Source organism: Camelus ferus, chromosome 5 (assembly GCF_009834535.1).
Source record: "Camelus ferus isolate YT-003-E chromosome 5, BCGSAC_Cfer_1.0, whole genome shotgun sequence".
NCBI lineage: Eukaryota > Metazoa > Chordata > Mammalia > Artiodactyla > Camelidae > Camelus > Camelus ferus.
In genome coordinates, this window is record NC_045700.1 from 65,714,417 (window position 1) to 65,729,642 (window position 15,226).

Consider the following 15,226-nt stretch of genomic DNA (forward strand, 5'->3'; position numbering starts at 1 on the left):
ACTAATTGTGGTAGGGATGGGAACGAGAGAAGTGATTTAATGAAAATTCAGGAGGCAGACTAGAAAGGGCTTTATGAATGACTAGTTGAAGGTGGTGAGAGAGAAATCAAAGGTGACCAACAAATTTCACGTTTGGGTGAGAAATGGTAGAATATGCCACAGAAACAGAGAACACAAGGAGAAGCTACTGGTGGGAAAGATCCCTATTGAAGGTAGAGGCTTAAACCATGAGCTTCCATCTTTGTACAGTTAAGAAGTCCTTCCTTATCAATCATTTTTTTCTCTGGCCACTGTAAATCTTGCTTAGTTTTACCTGGTTCTCAAAATGTGGTCCATGAACTACCTCCATTAGTTATACAGGGTGTCTGTCTATAAAGTTAGAATCTCTGATGGACCCAAACACTACACTATAAAGTTTGAGGATCACAACCGTAAGTTATTCAGAGTATCTCATCTCAATTCCATATGAAAGGTTTTCTAATACTTGAAGCAATTATTTTGTACTTTTCTCTGAGTATTCTCTAGGGTAAACATAACAAGGTAACTCAACAAATAATCCCCTTTCTACCCTCTTCATTCTACACAATGGTGCCTCTCATTGTAAGTTTATAATATACAGATACAGAAAAAAAGAAAAAATCACTTATATTCCTATCACTCAGAGCTAACCACTTAGTTTTTTTGTTGTAGATAAATAGGTGTTTTTAAACTTATATACACTCAATTTTATAACACTATCATGCATCTATTTTTATCTTTCAAGGCCATTATAAATACCTCTTCATGCCATTAATAGTCTTCTTAATGGTTTTAATGGCTGTATAATGGTAGAAACTACAAAATTTGTTTAATAAATTCCTTATTATTGGATATTTAGGTTTTCAGATTTGCCTATTATAAGGGATTTTACAACAATCATTCTTTTACTCAACTCTTTAGTTAAATCCATACATAAAAATTAACAATCTCATAGTCAAAACCAACACTGTTTCTTTTCTCACTTTAAAAAAATCTCTGTAAACTCCACAAGTAAAATAAGGCATTTCATTTATTGTTTTAGATTGTCTTTCTTCCTTTATTAGTTAGGCTGAATTTTTTTTTTACTGTTCTTTGACCAAATCACAATGATCTTGGATTTGATAACTTTATTATATATTTCTAGTATTAAAGACTGACAACAAAAAAATAAAAGGTATCAGAATTATGAGGGAATTATGTCAAAGATGTATTAATACACATGTTAAGGACTTGGATGAGCAACTGAAAAAAACCTGTGTAATTAGGTATAAAAAGAACAACAAAAAATACAAATGGGAACAGATACCAGATTTTCTAAACTGAAATATCATGTCATTCTACTTATCAGTGATTATATGCAAATTGAACATGTGCATATAATTTTGTTCCTTCCTGAATCTCCAATTGAGCTTCATGAAACTGATTTTGTTTTTACAGGCATAATCACACCAGTATTGAAGAATGGGAAAGGAGATAACAGCAAGAGTTTTGGAGGCTGGAAACAGATGGATGAATGGTAATGAGCTTGGAAGACCTCAGAAGGCTAACTTATAAGATGGAGGCAGGGAAAGCCTGATTTATGCCACAAAATCCTTAAGAGATTCATGATCTAAGGCACACTGGAAGGTAGAGTGAAAGAAAAGGCTGAAAATAAGGAAGGCTGGTTAAAGGCTCTTTGAGAAACAATTGGAACCCCTCCTCAACTCCCTGTGGAAGAACAACTAATCTACCCAATGCTGACAGAAAAACAGAGGTTTACTATCTGGATAGAGGGTTTCTTGACTGCCTACCATCAGCCATTGCTGAGGTGAGGTAATAAACCCCAGTCATCTCCTCTCCCTTGGCTCAGGGGATTAGTAAAGCTTTTCTCTAGGGAACCTGATCAACACCAAGGGGAAGAGGAAAGACTTAAGAGATAATAACATTGGGAATGCCACAATCACCCTAAAGTGAAGCTCACAACTCATAGATGTTAGGCCTCAAACATGTCCACAGAGCTTTCAATGCAGGTTTTTGGTCCTGTACTTTTAAGCCTGAGCAGACAACCACAAGCTGTCAAACATTTGAGGAAAGCTTCTAATATGAAAGCTGGAGCAAAAGAGATGGAAGGGGGTAAAGGCATATAGAGGAAAATCTATGTGGGGCAGTGAAAACTTAAAACAAAATCAATATTCTCAGAGATGAGAGAAAATATTGCATTTGTGAAACATAAACAGAACACTATTAAAACACAAGAGGACCAATCAGAGAACAAAAGGAACTCTTGGAAATGTGACAGCAGAAATAAAAAATCTGACAGATGGGCTGAAATATGAAGTTGAAGAAATCTCCCAGAAAGCAGAGCAAAAAGACAAAGAGACAGAAACCAGAAGAGTAGAAATGAGAAAATTAGACAAACATCTGGATCACAAGGATCCTAGAAAGAAAAGAGAAAGGAGAGGGGAAAAAAAATCATCAACCAAATAACTTAAAGAAATTGCCCAGAATTGAAGACATGAGTTTCCATTATAAAAGGGCCCACTGAAAACAACTGCACAATGGATGAAAACTGATCCAAACCAAGGCCTTGACAATGAAATAGTGAAGCACTGTAAATAGAGAGATTTTTATAAGCTAACAGAGATACAAAGAAATGGATTTAGTCTTTCAAATAGCAACAGTAGAAGTTGACACTGGATCAACACCTTCAAAATTTGAAAGAAAAATTATTTCTTTACCAAGAATTCTTTACCCCTTCAAACTCGCTCAAGAAACCACTGGAAAACATGCTTTAATATATCAAGAACAAAAACTCTAAGAGAAAGACAGCAGGAAGAAAGGAATTTCCAGGATGACATTATATAGCAGACTTGGAGGACACCCAGAAGAATAGAGACCTATGAGGTAGATACGTCAGGGATGCCATCACCAAGATCCCTGCTGGCAATGTATCTTCTTTTTACCAGAGGGGTGAATGCTTGGATGAGCCCAGATTCTTATGTGCACATTTGCCTTGACTATGTGCTAATGAAGTCTCCCCTTTGTTCCTGCACCTGCTTCATCTGAGTACATACTTCATCCCTAAATATATTCTGCTTTGCCTTACACCTCAAGGCTGGAGGGGACCCTGGTGATCTTAGGAGAAAACACAGAACAGCTCACTGCTTCTGACTATGTTCCTGCTGGAGGTCTAGTATTTGGCCCATATGTTAGCTCAGTGTGGTAACCATCTGTGGTTAGCCCACTATTTCCCAAGATGCATTCTTGCTCAGTGACTCCTCTAGGGGAGCTTTAAAACTCTTTGGGGAGCTGAAGTTCGACATCCCAGAGCCTCAGCCAGGATTATTTTCTCTTGGGAATTTCATCTGAAAGAGGCGATATCCCACTTTCTTACCTAGCAGGTTACTGTTTGCTATTTGGCTTTTATATTAACCACCTTTCTCATCATATATATGCAAACAATGGTTATTAAAGTAGAACATTTGAGGAAAAATACGTAAGAACAAAAAAGGATAAGAGAATATAATCTTAGAATATTTAAGACAAAGACAAAATCATAAATTATACTTAAAATATATAGGGAACAAAACTATCATACTTGAAATTTACCTGTGTCAATTTATTTGCTTATCCTATTTTTTTAGTTTAAGCATATGTAAACTTAGCCTTTCAGATTATCTGCATTCCCATGCTCCCAATTAATCTACATGTGAAAAAAAGCAGTTATCATATTAGATTGTCTTCCCTTGTTTAAGAGACAATCTACCCATCAGTTTAAATGTATTTATGAATCATGTCACTATAGTGTGTTGGTGTTTAACAATACATTTTTCTTTTATGTTATTGAATTAATACTATCATTTCTAAGATTAGGCTAATATTAAATAATTAGGAATTCTGATTTTCTAAAAATGTCTTTGCTCATTCTATGTATATCTCTGTAAGAAAAACTAAGTTCTCTTGTCTAAAACATATTCCTCTTAGAAGAGACACAACTTGGACTCTCTCCATGTATTTTATACCTGGGCTAATGTGGCAATCTGTGGCTGGGCTTGCACTGTCATTTGCTGGTTTTCAGCTTCTGTTACAGCTGCATCTCCACTCTGCTGGTTCTCTGCTCCAGATTCCATGGTCATTTAGTTACCTACAATAATATGGAAGAGTGTTACAAGCACTACAGTGCTTTGTGCTTTTGTGGTTTTAAAGGCAATTTTCAAGTTATAAATAGGTATATGTGGTGGTTAGGTTAGCAGATGCACTCAAGAAATCTGGTTAAACTATAATGTAGTTGAATTATTGTCAGACTTGTCCAAATTTGCAGAGCTATAAAAGTCCTAGTCTTTTCAAAAAAGCAAAAAACCTTTCTTTTTCCTTCACCATTTTTTTCCCAATGGGATATTATTCCATCTAGAATAAGGGATTCCTCTCTGTCATGAATCACCCCTACTAAGAAGGGGGGGAGGGGCAGCAGCAAAGTTACAATTTTTTCAAAATCTATCAGTCAGGTAAGGAGGGAGGGTAGAGAGTAGAAGAGATGCTGTTGACAGGGTCTAGGAGATATTGGCTTCAAGGAACTTCCTATAAGGGTATTCCCTCTTTTTATAGGGAAGAAACAGAAAAATTATAAGCTACTTCCACAGGAAGTTACTGGAGGCAGGACAAAATTAGCTCAAGTTTCAAGAGCCCAAGTTATGGGGTATCAAGGTAGAAAAAGCTACGCAGTCAAATCGGAGACCTCAAACGGTGAAAAAGTTATTTTGGGTTCTGACTCTGTACTCTATGTATAGTGTGCAACCCTACATATATGTGCACACGTGCCACCCCCCTCCATACACTAAAACATCTTTTAAAATTTTAACTGCAAAATTCTGGATAAGATAATCAAGACTGATCTTTCTTACTTTTCAGACCCTGCTTTGCTAAGAGTTTAGTATATTTGTTAGAGCTGGCACTGGATGACAGCAAAAGTGAAGAGAAATACCTAGCAGCAGCAGCTACACTGAAGTTACAGAAACTGATTATATGTAGCAGATATAACTGAGGAAGCAACTGTGTCTAAAGGAGTCACAATGAAAGGGGTTATTTCTTACTTGTGTACTACTGTTACCGTACAGTGCCTAGCACGTTAAGTCAAAAATAAATTTAGTAGTGAGGACTACCTATGGTGATGCCATAAATAACACAAAAACTCCAATGCTTTTCCAGAATTTATTACATTTATTTTACAATTCCAAAATTGATTATCAAAATTGTCACTGATCATTATGTGATTATTGCATGTTATCAGCCTGTATCACATACTAACATTCTGCCATCATTCACAGGATTCTATAAAAAGGAAGTGTTTTACAAGTGACAGTTAAAAATGAAAATAACTCTGTGGAAATTAATATAAATATACAAAATCCACAAAACAGATGACAAAGGAAAAGATCAACAGACTTGACTACATAATTATTTAAAACATTAATATGACAAAAGCCACCAAGATAAGTACACAGGGGGAAAATATCTGCTACATATAATCAACACAGTAACATCTAGAATACAGGGAAACTACTAGTCAGTAAGGAACTTACTGAGTAGTTCACAAAGATACATGTTCAAGGACAGAAATTTTTTATAGTAGCAAAAAACCAGAAACAAGTATCTATCATTAGGAGGACCATTAAAGAAGTTACAGCAATGAAAAACAATGAAGTTTATCTATAATGCAATGCCATACAACGTTTTCCAAGATAGACTGAGTGAATTGGCAAGTTATAGAACATATTATAAGGTAGAACTCCATTTATGTAAAGAAAACAAGTAAAATAAATTGCTGTAAAGGTATATGCATGAGAAAAGGTGCAGGAAGTTATACACCGAACTGTAGTAAGTGGTGGCTCTGAAGAGAAAGATTTGTTAGAATTACATAGGAGGATGATTTTCACCTTTTTCTTTTTACATACTATGGTGCTTTACTTTTAATTTTTCTTTCTGTGAGATTCAGAATTCAGGATTACTTGCACCATTTAAAAAGATTTAATGCCAGAAATGATGGATAACATTTTGAAACTATGAACCAAAAACTGTATTTCAATCATGATTTTGAGATACCTGTTGACAAAGATTTTTAAAATCCCAGACATTTTTATGTAAAATTACTATTTTTATTTAAATTTTGCCTAAATGGTTTATCCTTCATTTTGAGAGTAAAAATAACCATTTAAAAAATTATCAAATAACTTTATTACCTATGATAATTCACTGAACTGTATACTTAAAATCTGTGCTCTTTTAAACTAAATAATTTAAGAAAGACATCAAAAGTAACAAAGCAATATCAACAACAAAATAGTTTCTGTATACTAAATATTGTCCATATTCTGGTCTGGAATAAAATGGCACATCAAAGAAAAAAAAAATCAAATCTTAACAACAATAAAATAAGCAAATAAATCCTTTTGAGGACAGTCCTGAGTCAAGCTAAATAAGAGCAGAAACTCATAAATTTTCTCTATCCTCTCCAAGTCATCAATTTAATGAGAATGAAGAGAAATACAAAATTATCATCATAATATCTCCTGTGTAGGCAGAGAATATACAGCCATTTTTGAAAGACTTTATTCCAAGCCATATTTCTTTTTAACCTATGCTGTCATCCATTATAATTTCACTCCATCATTTGATTAAAATTAATTTAAGGCACAGATCATATTTCTTTTGTCTTTGTTTTCTCTTCAATATGTCAGGGCTACTTAACTTTTTTTTTTTGACACTAAGGTACAAGGCATCATTACAACTTCTTGTTTCAGAAAATAAAATATTTATGATTCTATAATAAAGGAACAAAACCATTAGCTAACATAAGTAATTATAGCTACAAGGACACATTCAAAACAAGAATGTGACTTGCATCCTTCTTCTCTCCCCAACTAAATAATACTCATTTTATTTACTTATTTTTCCCTTTCTTTTAAAAACAAAGCGTGGTATTTCCAAAGGTCAGGATCCCCCATGTGAACTGCCAGTGTTTTATTATCATTTCATTCAGGTAGACTATCAATCCTTTTTCAGGGTGGGGGATAGCCTTCTTAATTAGTTTGCATAGATGTCAACCATGTGGGCAACAGTAAAATACTGTCTTTCATCAGATAATTCAGGCCTTTCTCAAAGTGCAGGTTAGAACTACTTAAGGAAAAACAATTTGTTTCAGATAAGAAACTCAAACAACTCAGCTAAAACAGAAACTATTCTTTTGGTTTTCACCTTGAAGGTACTGAAACTCAACTAAACTAAACTAGCATTTAAAGTGAATGCATTAGTCATGACTTTGAAAGCTTTTACTCTCTTTTCTTTATATATTCAGGTGGGGACAGAAGAGATGCTCTGTGTACAGTCTTCAATTTTTCTATTACCCCAGGAGCAGTCTTAGCTAGCTGTGTAGTCTCCAGACACAGGATCAGTTAACAGAGCTAATATGTGGGTTTTCAAAATTATTTGAAGAAAGGAGATTCTTAATTCATTACACAAATGAATGCTTTTGGGGAATGCAAACAACAACAACAAAGGCTTAATACTACCATACTACTATAAAACAAGAAAAAGATCAGGTACATATGAACTCAGGGAAAATGTGCAAATAGTGGGCCTGGAATATTACAAACAAATAGATCCTGGAAATCACGGAAGATCTATAGTATTAGCTTGACAGTTTTGTGATTCTTAAAAGAGTTTTTTCAATAATTCTGAATTCCAAAATCTATTTTGGGATTGATATAAGTATTTTCATGAATTTATTCCTAAAAATTAACACAATCCTTTGAAAACTATGAACTTAAAACAAATTTCAAAAGTGTCATGCCTGAAAGAAACAAAATTTAAAAAATAAATCACAAAGATACATGCCATTTTGCTATAATGGTCTTCAGAGTTCTAACTCTTAATATGAAAAAGGGAGTGATTCTGCAGTATTATTCACCCAATCTTGAGAGAAACAAAGAATGCTATTCTAAGTAGTTGGGAAAGAGAGCCTAACACCTGGGGGAAAGCTGGATGTCATCAAGTAGTCATTGGACAAACTAAGCTTTTTGTGTTCCAGTTTCCTCATCTGAAAACAAGGGAGATGGATGAAGAGATCTCTCCTAACTTAAAATGCTGTGATCCTAGGAACTGACAACAAAATGTATGCACACACAATTATGCAGGCCACTTAGTAAAATAATATATGTATTTCTTTTTACTATATGGTTCATAGTAAAGAAGACAGATTAAGAATAGGTCACTCTACTCCTTAATCTTGGGCAAATATAAAAACTTTACCATTCATATACATATATAATATATAAAATGTATGTATATTTATATGTATTATATATGTAAGATGAGAATACAATACTTGAGATAATTAGCAGTACTTTAAAAAAAGCCACAAGACCAGACTATTACTCAGTAAAGATTCTCTTTCACACGGTGGACAGTGCTTTGTTTACTTATATGTTGCTCTGGTAACAGCTGTTGTTACAGTTATCAGATAGTTTAACAGGGCCTTTTCTTAACTTTCCAACATGATAAAGCAATTCTTTCTTTCCATCTTAGAAAGCATCAAGAAATTTATCTGACTAGGACTGTGCCAGTTTTGCATCTTTACACAGTAAAGACTAAATATTTAAAGCTTTAAAATGTAGTTTAGATAAACGTCCCAGGAAAGTGTCAAATGACTGCTTCCATCACTTTTTAAAAAAAGAGAGTATGCTGCATTAGTTAAGAGTGGTGGAATTCCAAAGAAACACTGAAAACAAATAAGAGAACTGATAAATCTGGGGGTATATTAACTTTTCTGGTAAGAAAAATGGTATAAGCAAAAAATTAAATTACAGTAGGCCTTCAGAAAAATGAGTGAGTCAATGGCTGGTATCTGATTTTGTATAGAAGCAAGGAGAAAAGACAAAGAACGGTCATTCAAAATCAATCTGGAACTACTAGAGCAAAATGAGACTATGAGAATGATGTCTCTTAAAGTCACTCATTGGGTTTAGAATTTTTATATTGCAATGTATTTACTTCTACTCTACATAATATACCATGAGGTAATTTACCACAAGTGAATAATTCACTTTTCCAAAACCAACAGGATCTTCAGTTTTAACAGTTTACATTATATACATTATTCTTGTATTATGGTATCATATCTAAACATTTGTATTATATTCTGACATTGTAGTGTCATGTCTAAGCATTTATTTATATGTCAGGCACTGTTCAAGTTCCTGGTGATGAAGAAATAAAATAAAGTTTTAAAAAACTTTGCCTTTGTGGAATTTATATTCTAGTGTATAGAAATAGAGGAGGAAAAGTAAACAAGTAAATGTATAATAAATCAGAAGGTAAAAGTGTTGGGTGAAAAATAAAACTGGAAAGAATGTTAGAGGGGTTTTTAATATTGTAAAAGCAGACCAGTGAAACCCTCATTGATAAGGTGGCATTTACGTTCACCTACTCTACACCTATGCAAAACTATACCAAACCAGGGACAAATATCGGCAGCAATAATTCTGTATTTATCTGCCTCTATCAAGTCAGGCGAATTAAAGGTCATCACCTAAGAAAGCAAGCCCGTATCATCACTTTTATAAACAACTATTAAGCAAAAGAAAGAATGCTGTATATTTTCACCTTATTCTTTTTCCTCAAATATTTTTGACCTTTAAGAAGTGCCCAAGTCTTTATGATCTTAAACATTCCAGTGCAAGTTTATGAAAAACAGACCCACTTCCCCCACAACACAGTTTACTTTTTAAATTCCTTAACTCTATGACAAAGTTAATTCAGTTTAGGAGGGAAGGTAAGTATTCAGAGAGATGAACTGTGAATTTTGACTCTCAAGAAAAAATAATACATTCATAACTAATGGAACATATGAATATATGCTGTGGTTTTTAAAAATGCAAATAACCTTAATTATAAATAAGAAAAAAAAAAAAAACCTCCTGCATCTAGCAAATGGGTGACTCCTCCTAAACTCTTTCACCAATCCAGAAGTCCACGAATTTAAGGAAATCACATGAGCAGAAGTCTCAAGTCTCCAGGGTAGCCACGGCAGCCACTTGGTACATGGCTTTAAAACTGAGTGACTGGTCTGTTGTCACAGTCAAATGTATCACTAAAAATATTTTGCAGAAGTATACCTAGAAACATCTGTGAGTAATATACAACACTGCTACACAGTTATTTCATACCTGTTAGTTTTTAGTATATTATAATTGTGTGAAAGCCTTACTAACATATGCTTATACTTTCAACATGTCTTGGATAATCTTCTCAAGTGTTATGATTAATTTACTAAAGAGAGTGGCAAAATGCTCAGGCACCGCACAACAGACTTCAGCTTTCTAGGTATCAGTGACAAGCTTGCACTGCCTTTTTTCCTCCCGCATATATTTTTTGTTATTAACCTTGAGATACCTTATCTATCTTTATCATATGTTTGATCTAGCAGAACTGAGATGTATGCAATCAGTACTGGTAATTTAGTGCTCCAGGTTTCTGATGCTAACACTAGTCTTTTGGTATTAAACACAGCGTATTTTCACTGAAACCAGATAGGAAAATAGCATATTCAAATGCTGTATGTATACTGTGTGGACCGTGTATGTATGTACCCACACACACACTTCTCAACTCAACACACATATCAACTTCAGCTATAAGAATCTTATTAGATTAGACTAACCACACCCTGACAAAATGAGGCCAAATATATATATATATATATTTTTTTTTTTATGGAAACAGAACAGGCAATGTGATAAATGAAAATAAACTAGTGTCTTTATCAAGGTAAGAAAATTCTGACATAATTTTCTGAAACACTTTTCTTTATGCTCTCCCTTAATTGGAATACAAATCTATTACTTCAGCCTCTAGTCTAGATATCAGAAGAAGGCATGAAAAGTTATATATGAAATTAATTTTGTGTGATTTGAACGTGATGAGATTTAATCATTTCTGTTACAAAAATAAAAGCTTGAGAATGTTTGTTTTTATAAATTCTCTGTATTAATAGTAAATACCAGTATAACTCAACCACTACCAAAAAAGAAGGCATACAGCAAAGGAGAATCTTTTAATGTTATTTAATAAAACTAATTCCCTGATGTGTATATTACCCTGAGCTCAGAGAAACTGCTTTAAGTTCAATATTTACATGTTATAATTTACTGCAGTTTTGTGATTATCAGAGTATTTGAATACTATTTTTAATGAGTAAAATTATTTTAAACTGTGTAGCATGCCCTATGAGAAAGATACTATCATCAACGGAAGTACTTAACAGAAGTGAATTAGGAAAATATCATTTGATTATAGAAATGCATTACATGATTTATGACAGCCATCCTCATATTCTAATGTGATTAATTCTATAGTATCTTTCAATAAGAAAGCTTTAGTGCTTTTTCAAATCAAAGTTACTATTATTGTTTTTTTAAGTACTGGCAAAATGTATTTGCCTTGTTTTCCTTCAGGTAAGACTACTCAAGGCTCTGAAACAAGCATTCATGTATCTGGTCACCAAGAGACAGTGTTGCTTAGCAAGGCAGCAACTATGACTATGCATTATTTTAGATAGTAACATTTTATCCCATCTTTTCCCATTCTCTTTTCTTTCCAAACACCCATCTGATACCACTTTAACAGCTTTTTACACATTGAGCCTTTCAAAGTGATCCTATGTAAATTTCTATATGTGAAGTTCTACTAAATAATTTTTGGAGCTGATTTTTTTTTTAGGAAAAAAGGATTATGCACCTCCTACATACAGTTACTTTTAGAAAAGCAATTTTTGTGTTGACTAAAGAGTGAAACTATTTTCAAATTCTAAGTTATGCTTCATAAACTACCTCAAGGGTGGTACTGTAAGGACCTACAAAACTATGCCTTGAAGTTAAATATTTATAGCTTTTATTTACTCCACAAAACCTGAGGGGGCTATGTGAAAATCACTACACTGAAATGGAAAATGAATGTCCAAGTGTTTTCAAAAAACACGTTTTATAAAGTTAATGTTTATTATTTTAACAGTTCTGTTTTGAAATAAATTTTGAAATGCTATTCTTGGTGAATTATTTACAAATTAGAATGAAAGAGTGAAAATCAGTGCTCCTGAGGTAAGAACAGCACATGTTACATAGTAGGAGTAATAAGACAGGAATTCTGGTTTTAGCTTTGACTTCACAGATGGAGAACTAGAGATGTTAAGAGGTTTGCAAGGACTTTACAAGACTGTTTAGGGCTATACTACCTAGAATCCCATATCACAAAAAGTGAGGAAATATTTGCCAATGGAATTGCATGGACTATTAAGCAACATGCTAATCCTTTTAACTATGGTTCGCTTACTAGAAAAAGCCAAGCACTCAAAGCACCAAGGATATATTGGACTATATTTTAAAAATTAGCCATGGTTAATCTACAAAGCTGATAAATGACATGTAGACAACAGCAAAGACTTACATACAGTTATGATAAAGACTTACTTCAAGTAGGTTTCTTTATCTCTAATCCTGAAAGAGTCAATATCAAGTACAAATTTTCAGGTGAGTGTACTTTTTTTTTTTTAAACCCAACCTGGTAGTGATTTCTGGTAATCACTTTGATTAATACAATCTCATGCTATTTCCCATGTTTCAGAGGTGTGAAGTATTTGTAAAGCATCAGAATTAATAAAAACTCGAAGGAGAAAACTTTCTTTTTAAGCTATGAAAAATGAATCTAACTTCCTTGGCTTTTAAAAAAATAAATCTGTAATTTCAGTGTCTGAATCATCTAAGTATATATGCCTGCTTCCTTTAACCTGTGCAAATCTGAAGAAATTGGTTTTAATCTTGCCTTTTAAATCTGTGACCCTCCAAGAGAGACTCGTTCATTACAAGTTAAGTTTTCTGTGCCTATTACACAATAAGCGTTCTGCCAAAAAGTAAGGGGACTATAGTTTAAAGCAGACAAGAACCCTTCTCTCGAAGAGCTTACAAGCAAGTAAGAGATAAAATATGTATCATATATAAAAGATCTAGGGAAGTAAAAATGAATCTCTACCACCAGCTTACCTGTAAACTCCCTCCAAAGAAGTATTATAGTTAACAATGATTTAAAATCATAAACTTCTATTATGAAATAATAGGAAAACACAAATTATGGAAAAAAGGAAGGCAAGAGCTGGCCAGTTATGGTAATCTGCTGATGAAGATCTGATTAGTAACATAATGAAATCAATATATTTTTTCAAGACCTTGGCTACAATAATTCCTCCCAGTGAACTTTTATAGACCTAAACTTAACTACTGTTGAGGAAAAAAATATACAGTAATCACAATAAAGCTAGAATCTTGAAAACTTTCTTCACAAAGAGATAATGCTATTAAAACTCAGAGAGATGCAAACCATGCTTTACTGTTATTTCTTGCACAGGGAAAAGGCTCTACCAGCAAGTATATCATTTAAATTCCTCAGAGCTCAGTTTAGTCATCTGTGAAAAAATGAAGGAATTACTACTGCCTTTATGGTCAAGGTCTGCTAAGTGTAAATTCCCCCAATACAGTACATTTATGAGTAATACACTACACCCACACAAACATCATAATACATTCTCTCTTAACAAATAATTCTCAAAATATAGTACTTTGAATTAAAATGTTTCAAAGTTGTTATTTCTTGGTTTTTATATTTGCTTCTTTTCATCAGTCACTCAACTAAGGGATCTGGACACAGGATAAAAGAGAAGACCAGAATAGGTGGGGTATAACTTTAAATATGCATTAGGAGATTTAGTTATTTTTCATTAAATAATGGTGTCCTTTTTGCCTGGGTTTTCAGAGATATTTAGAAAATGCTTGTAATAATTAAGTAAGAATTTATGATGTCCAAGAAATGGCACCAAAAAGCACAAATGACAACACACAAAACAAAACAAGTGGAAAACAAAGTGCAACAAAAACACATGAACTGGAAATTATCAAATTAAAAACTTTCATGCCAAGAAAATGAAGACAATCCACAAAATGAAAGAAAATTTTGTATATCATATATACCTGGTAAGAAACTTACTATCTATAATAATAAAGAACTATTACAATTCAATAATAAAAAGACAAACTAATTTAAAAATAGGCAAAGGATCTGAACAGACACTTCTAAGAAGGTATACAAATGGCCAGTAAGTACACAAAAAGATGTCAGACATCATTAGTCATTAGGGAAATGCAAATCAAAACCACAGTGAGACAACTTCATATCCACTAAGATGTCTGTAATGAAAAATAAAAACAAGTGTTGGTGAGGACATGTAGAAATTAGAACCCTTATACATTGTTGGTGGGAAAGTAAAAAGGTACCATAGCTTTGGTAAATAGTCTGGCAGTTTCTCAAATGGTTAAACACAGTTGCCATATAATCCAGCAATTCCACCGCTAGGTATAAGCCCAAAAGAATTGAAAACGTGCAATAAATGAACAATCATGGCAGCATGATTAACAATAACCAAAAAGCCCGTATGTCCATGAGTTCATGAATAAAATACCGCATATCCATAAAAAGGAATATTTAGCAATAAACAGAAATGAAGTACTGATAGATACAACATGGATGAACCCTGAAAGTATTATTATGCTAAGTAAAAGAAGCTCATCACAATGGATAACATACTGTATGAGTCCATTTATATGCAATGTTCAGAACAGGCAGGTCCTTAGAGACCAAGTAGATTAGTAGTTGCCTTGGGCTGGGGATATGAAGAGATTGAGGGGTGATGGCTAAGCCATGCGGAGTTTCTTTCTGCAGTAACGGAGGTGTCCTAAAACTGACTGTGGTGACAGATGCACAATCTTGTGAACATGCTAAAAACTATAGAAGTGTACATTTAAAACTGGTAGGTTGTATGGTATGTGAATTGTAGTTCAATAAAGCTGTTAAAAAAAGAATCTATAATGTCAATTTTTAAACTGCAATTAATTCACCATGAAGGAGAAAGAATTAGGAGTCAGGATATCTACATTTTAGCCCAATATATGTCATTTCTGTTTATATTGTTCTTCCTCTTAAAATTTAAAGCTTCCTGCCTCACACTCAGGGTTCCTCATAAAGTGGATTTATACTTAATGTTACTTTCTTCACCAACTTGTGAACATACCAAGTTCATCCTACTTTCGTATCTTCATTTTTGTTGCCCATGCCACTACCTGGAATGCTCCCC

The 15,226-nt window shown here is 33.5% G+C and overlaps 1 protein-coding gene across 8 annotated transcripts in view; it reads right to left on the bottom strand.

Annotated features, from left to right (window-relative positions):
• CREB1 (cAMP responsive element binding protein 1) overlaps window positions 1–15,226 on the bottom strand; it is a 58,131-nt gene that overhangs the window by 35,654 nt on the left and 7,251 nt on the right. For all 8 annotated transcript variants that reach the window (XR_004320019.1, XM_032479977.1, XM_032479974.1 and 5 more), the window contains exon 2: window positions 4,020–4,141. Coding sequence is in view for 7 of the 8 variants with exons in the window: in XM_032479977.1 (XP_032335868.1) it covers window positions 4,020–4,133 (114 nt within the window). In the remaining variant the exon portion in view is untranslated. The remainder of the gene's footprint in view (window positions 1–4,019; window positions 4,142–15,226) is intronic.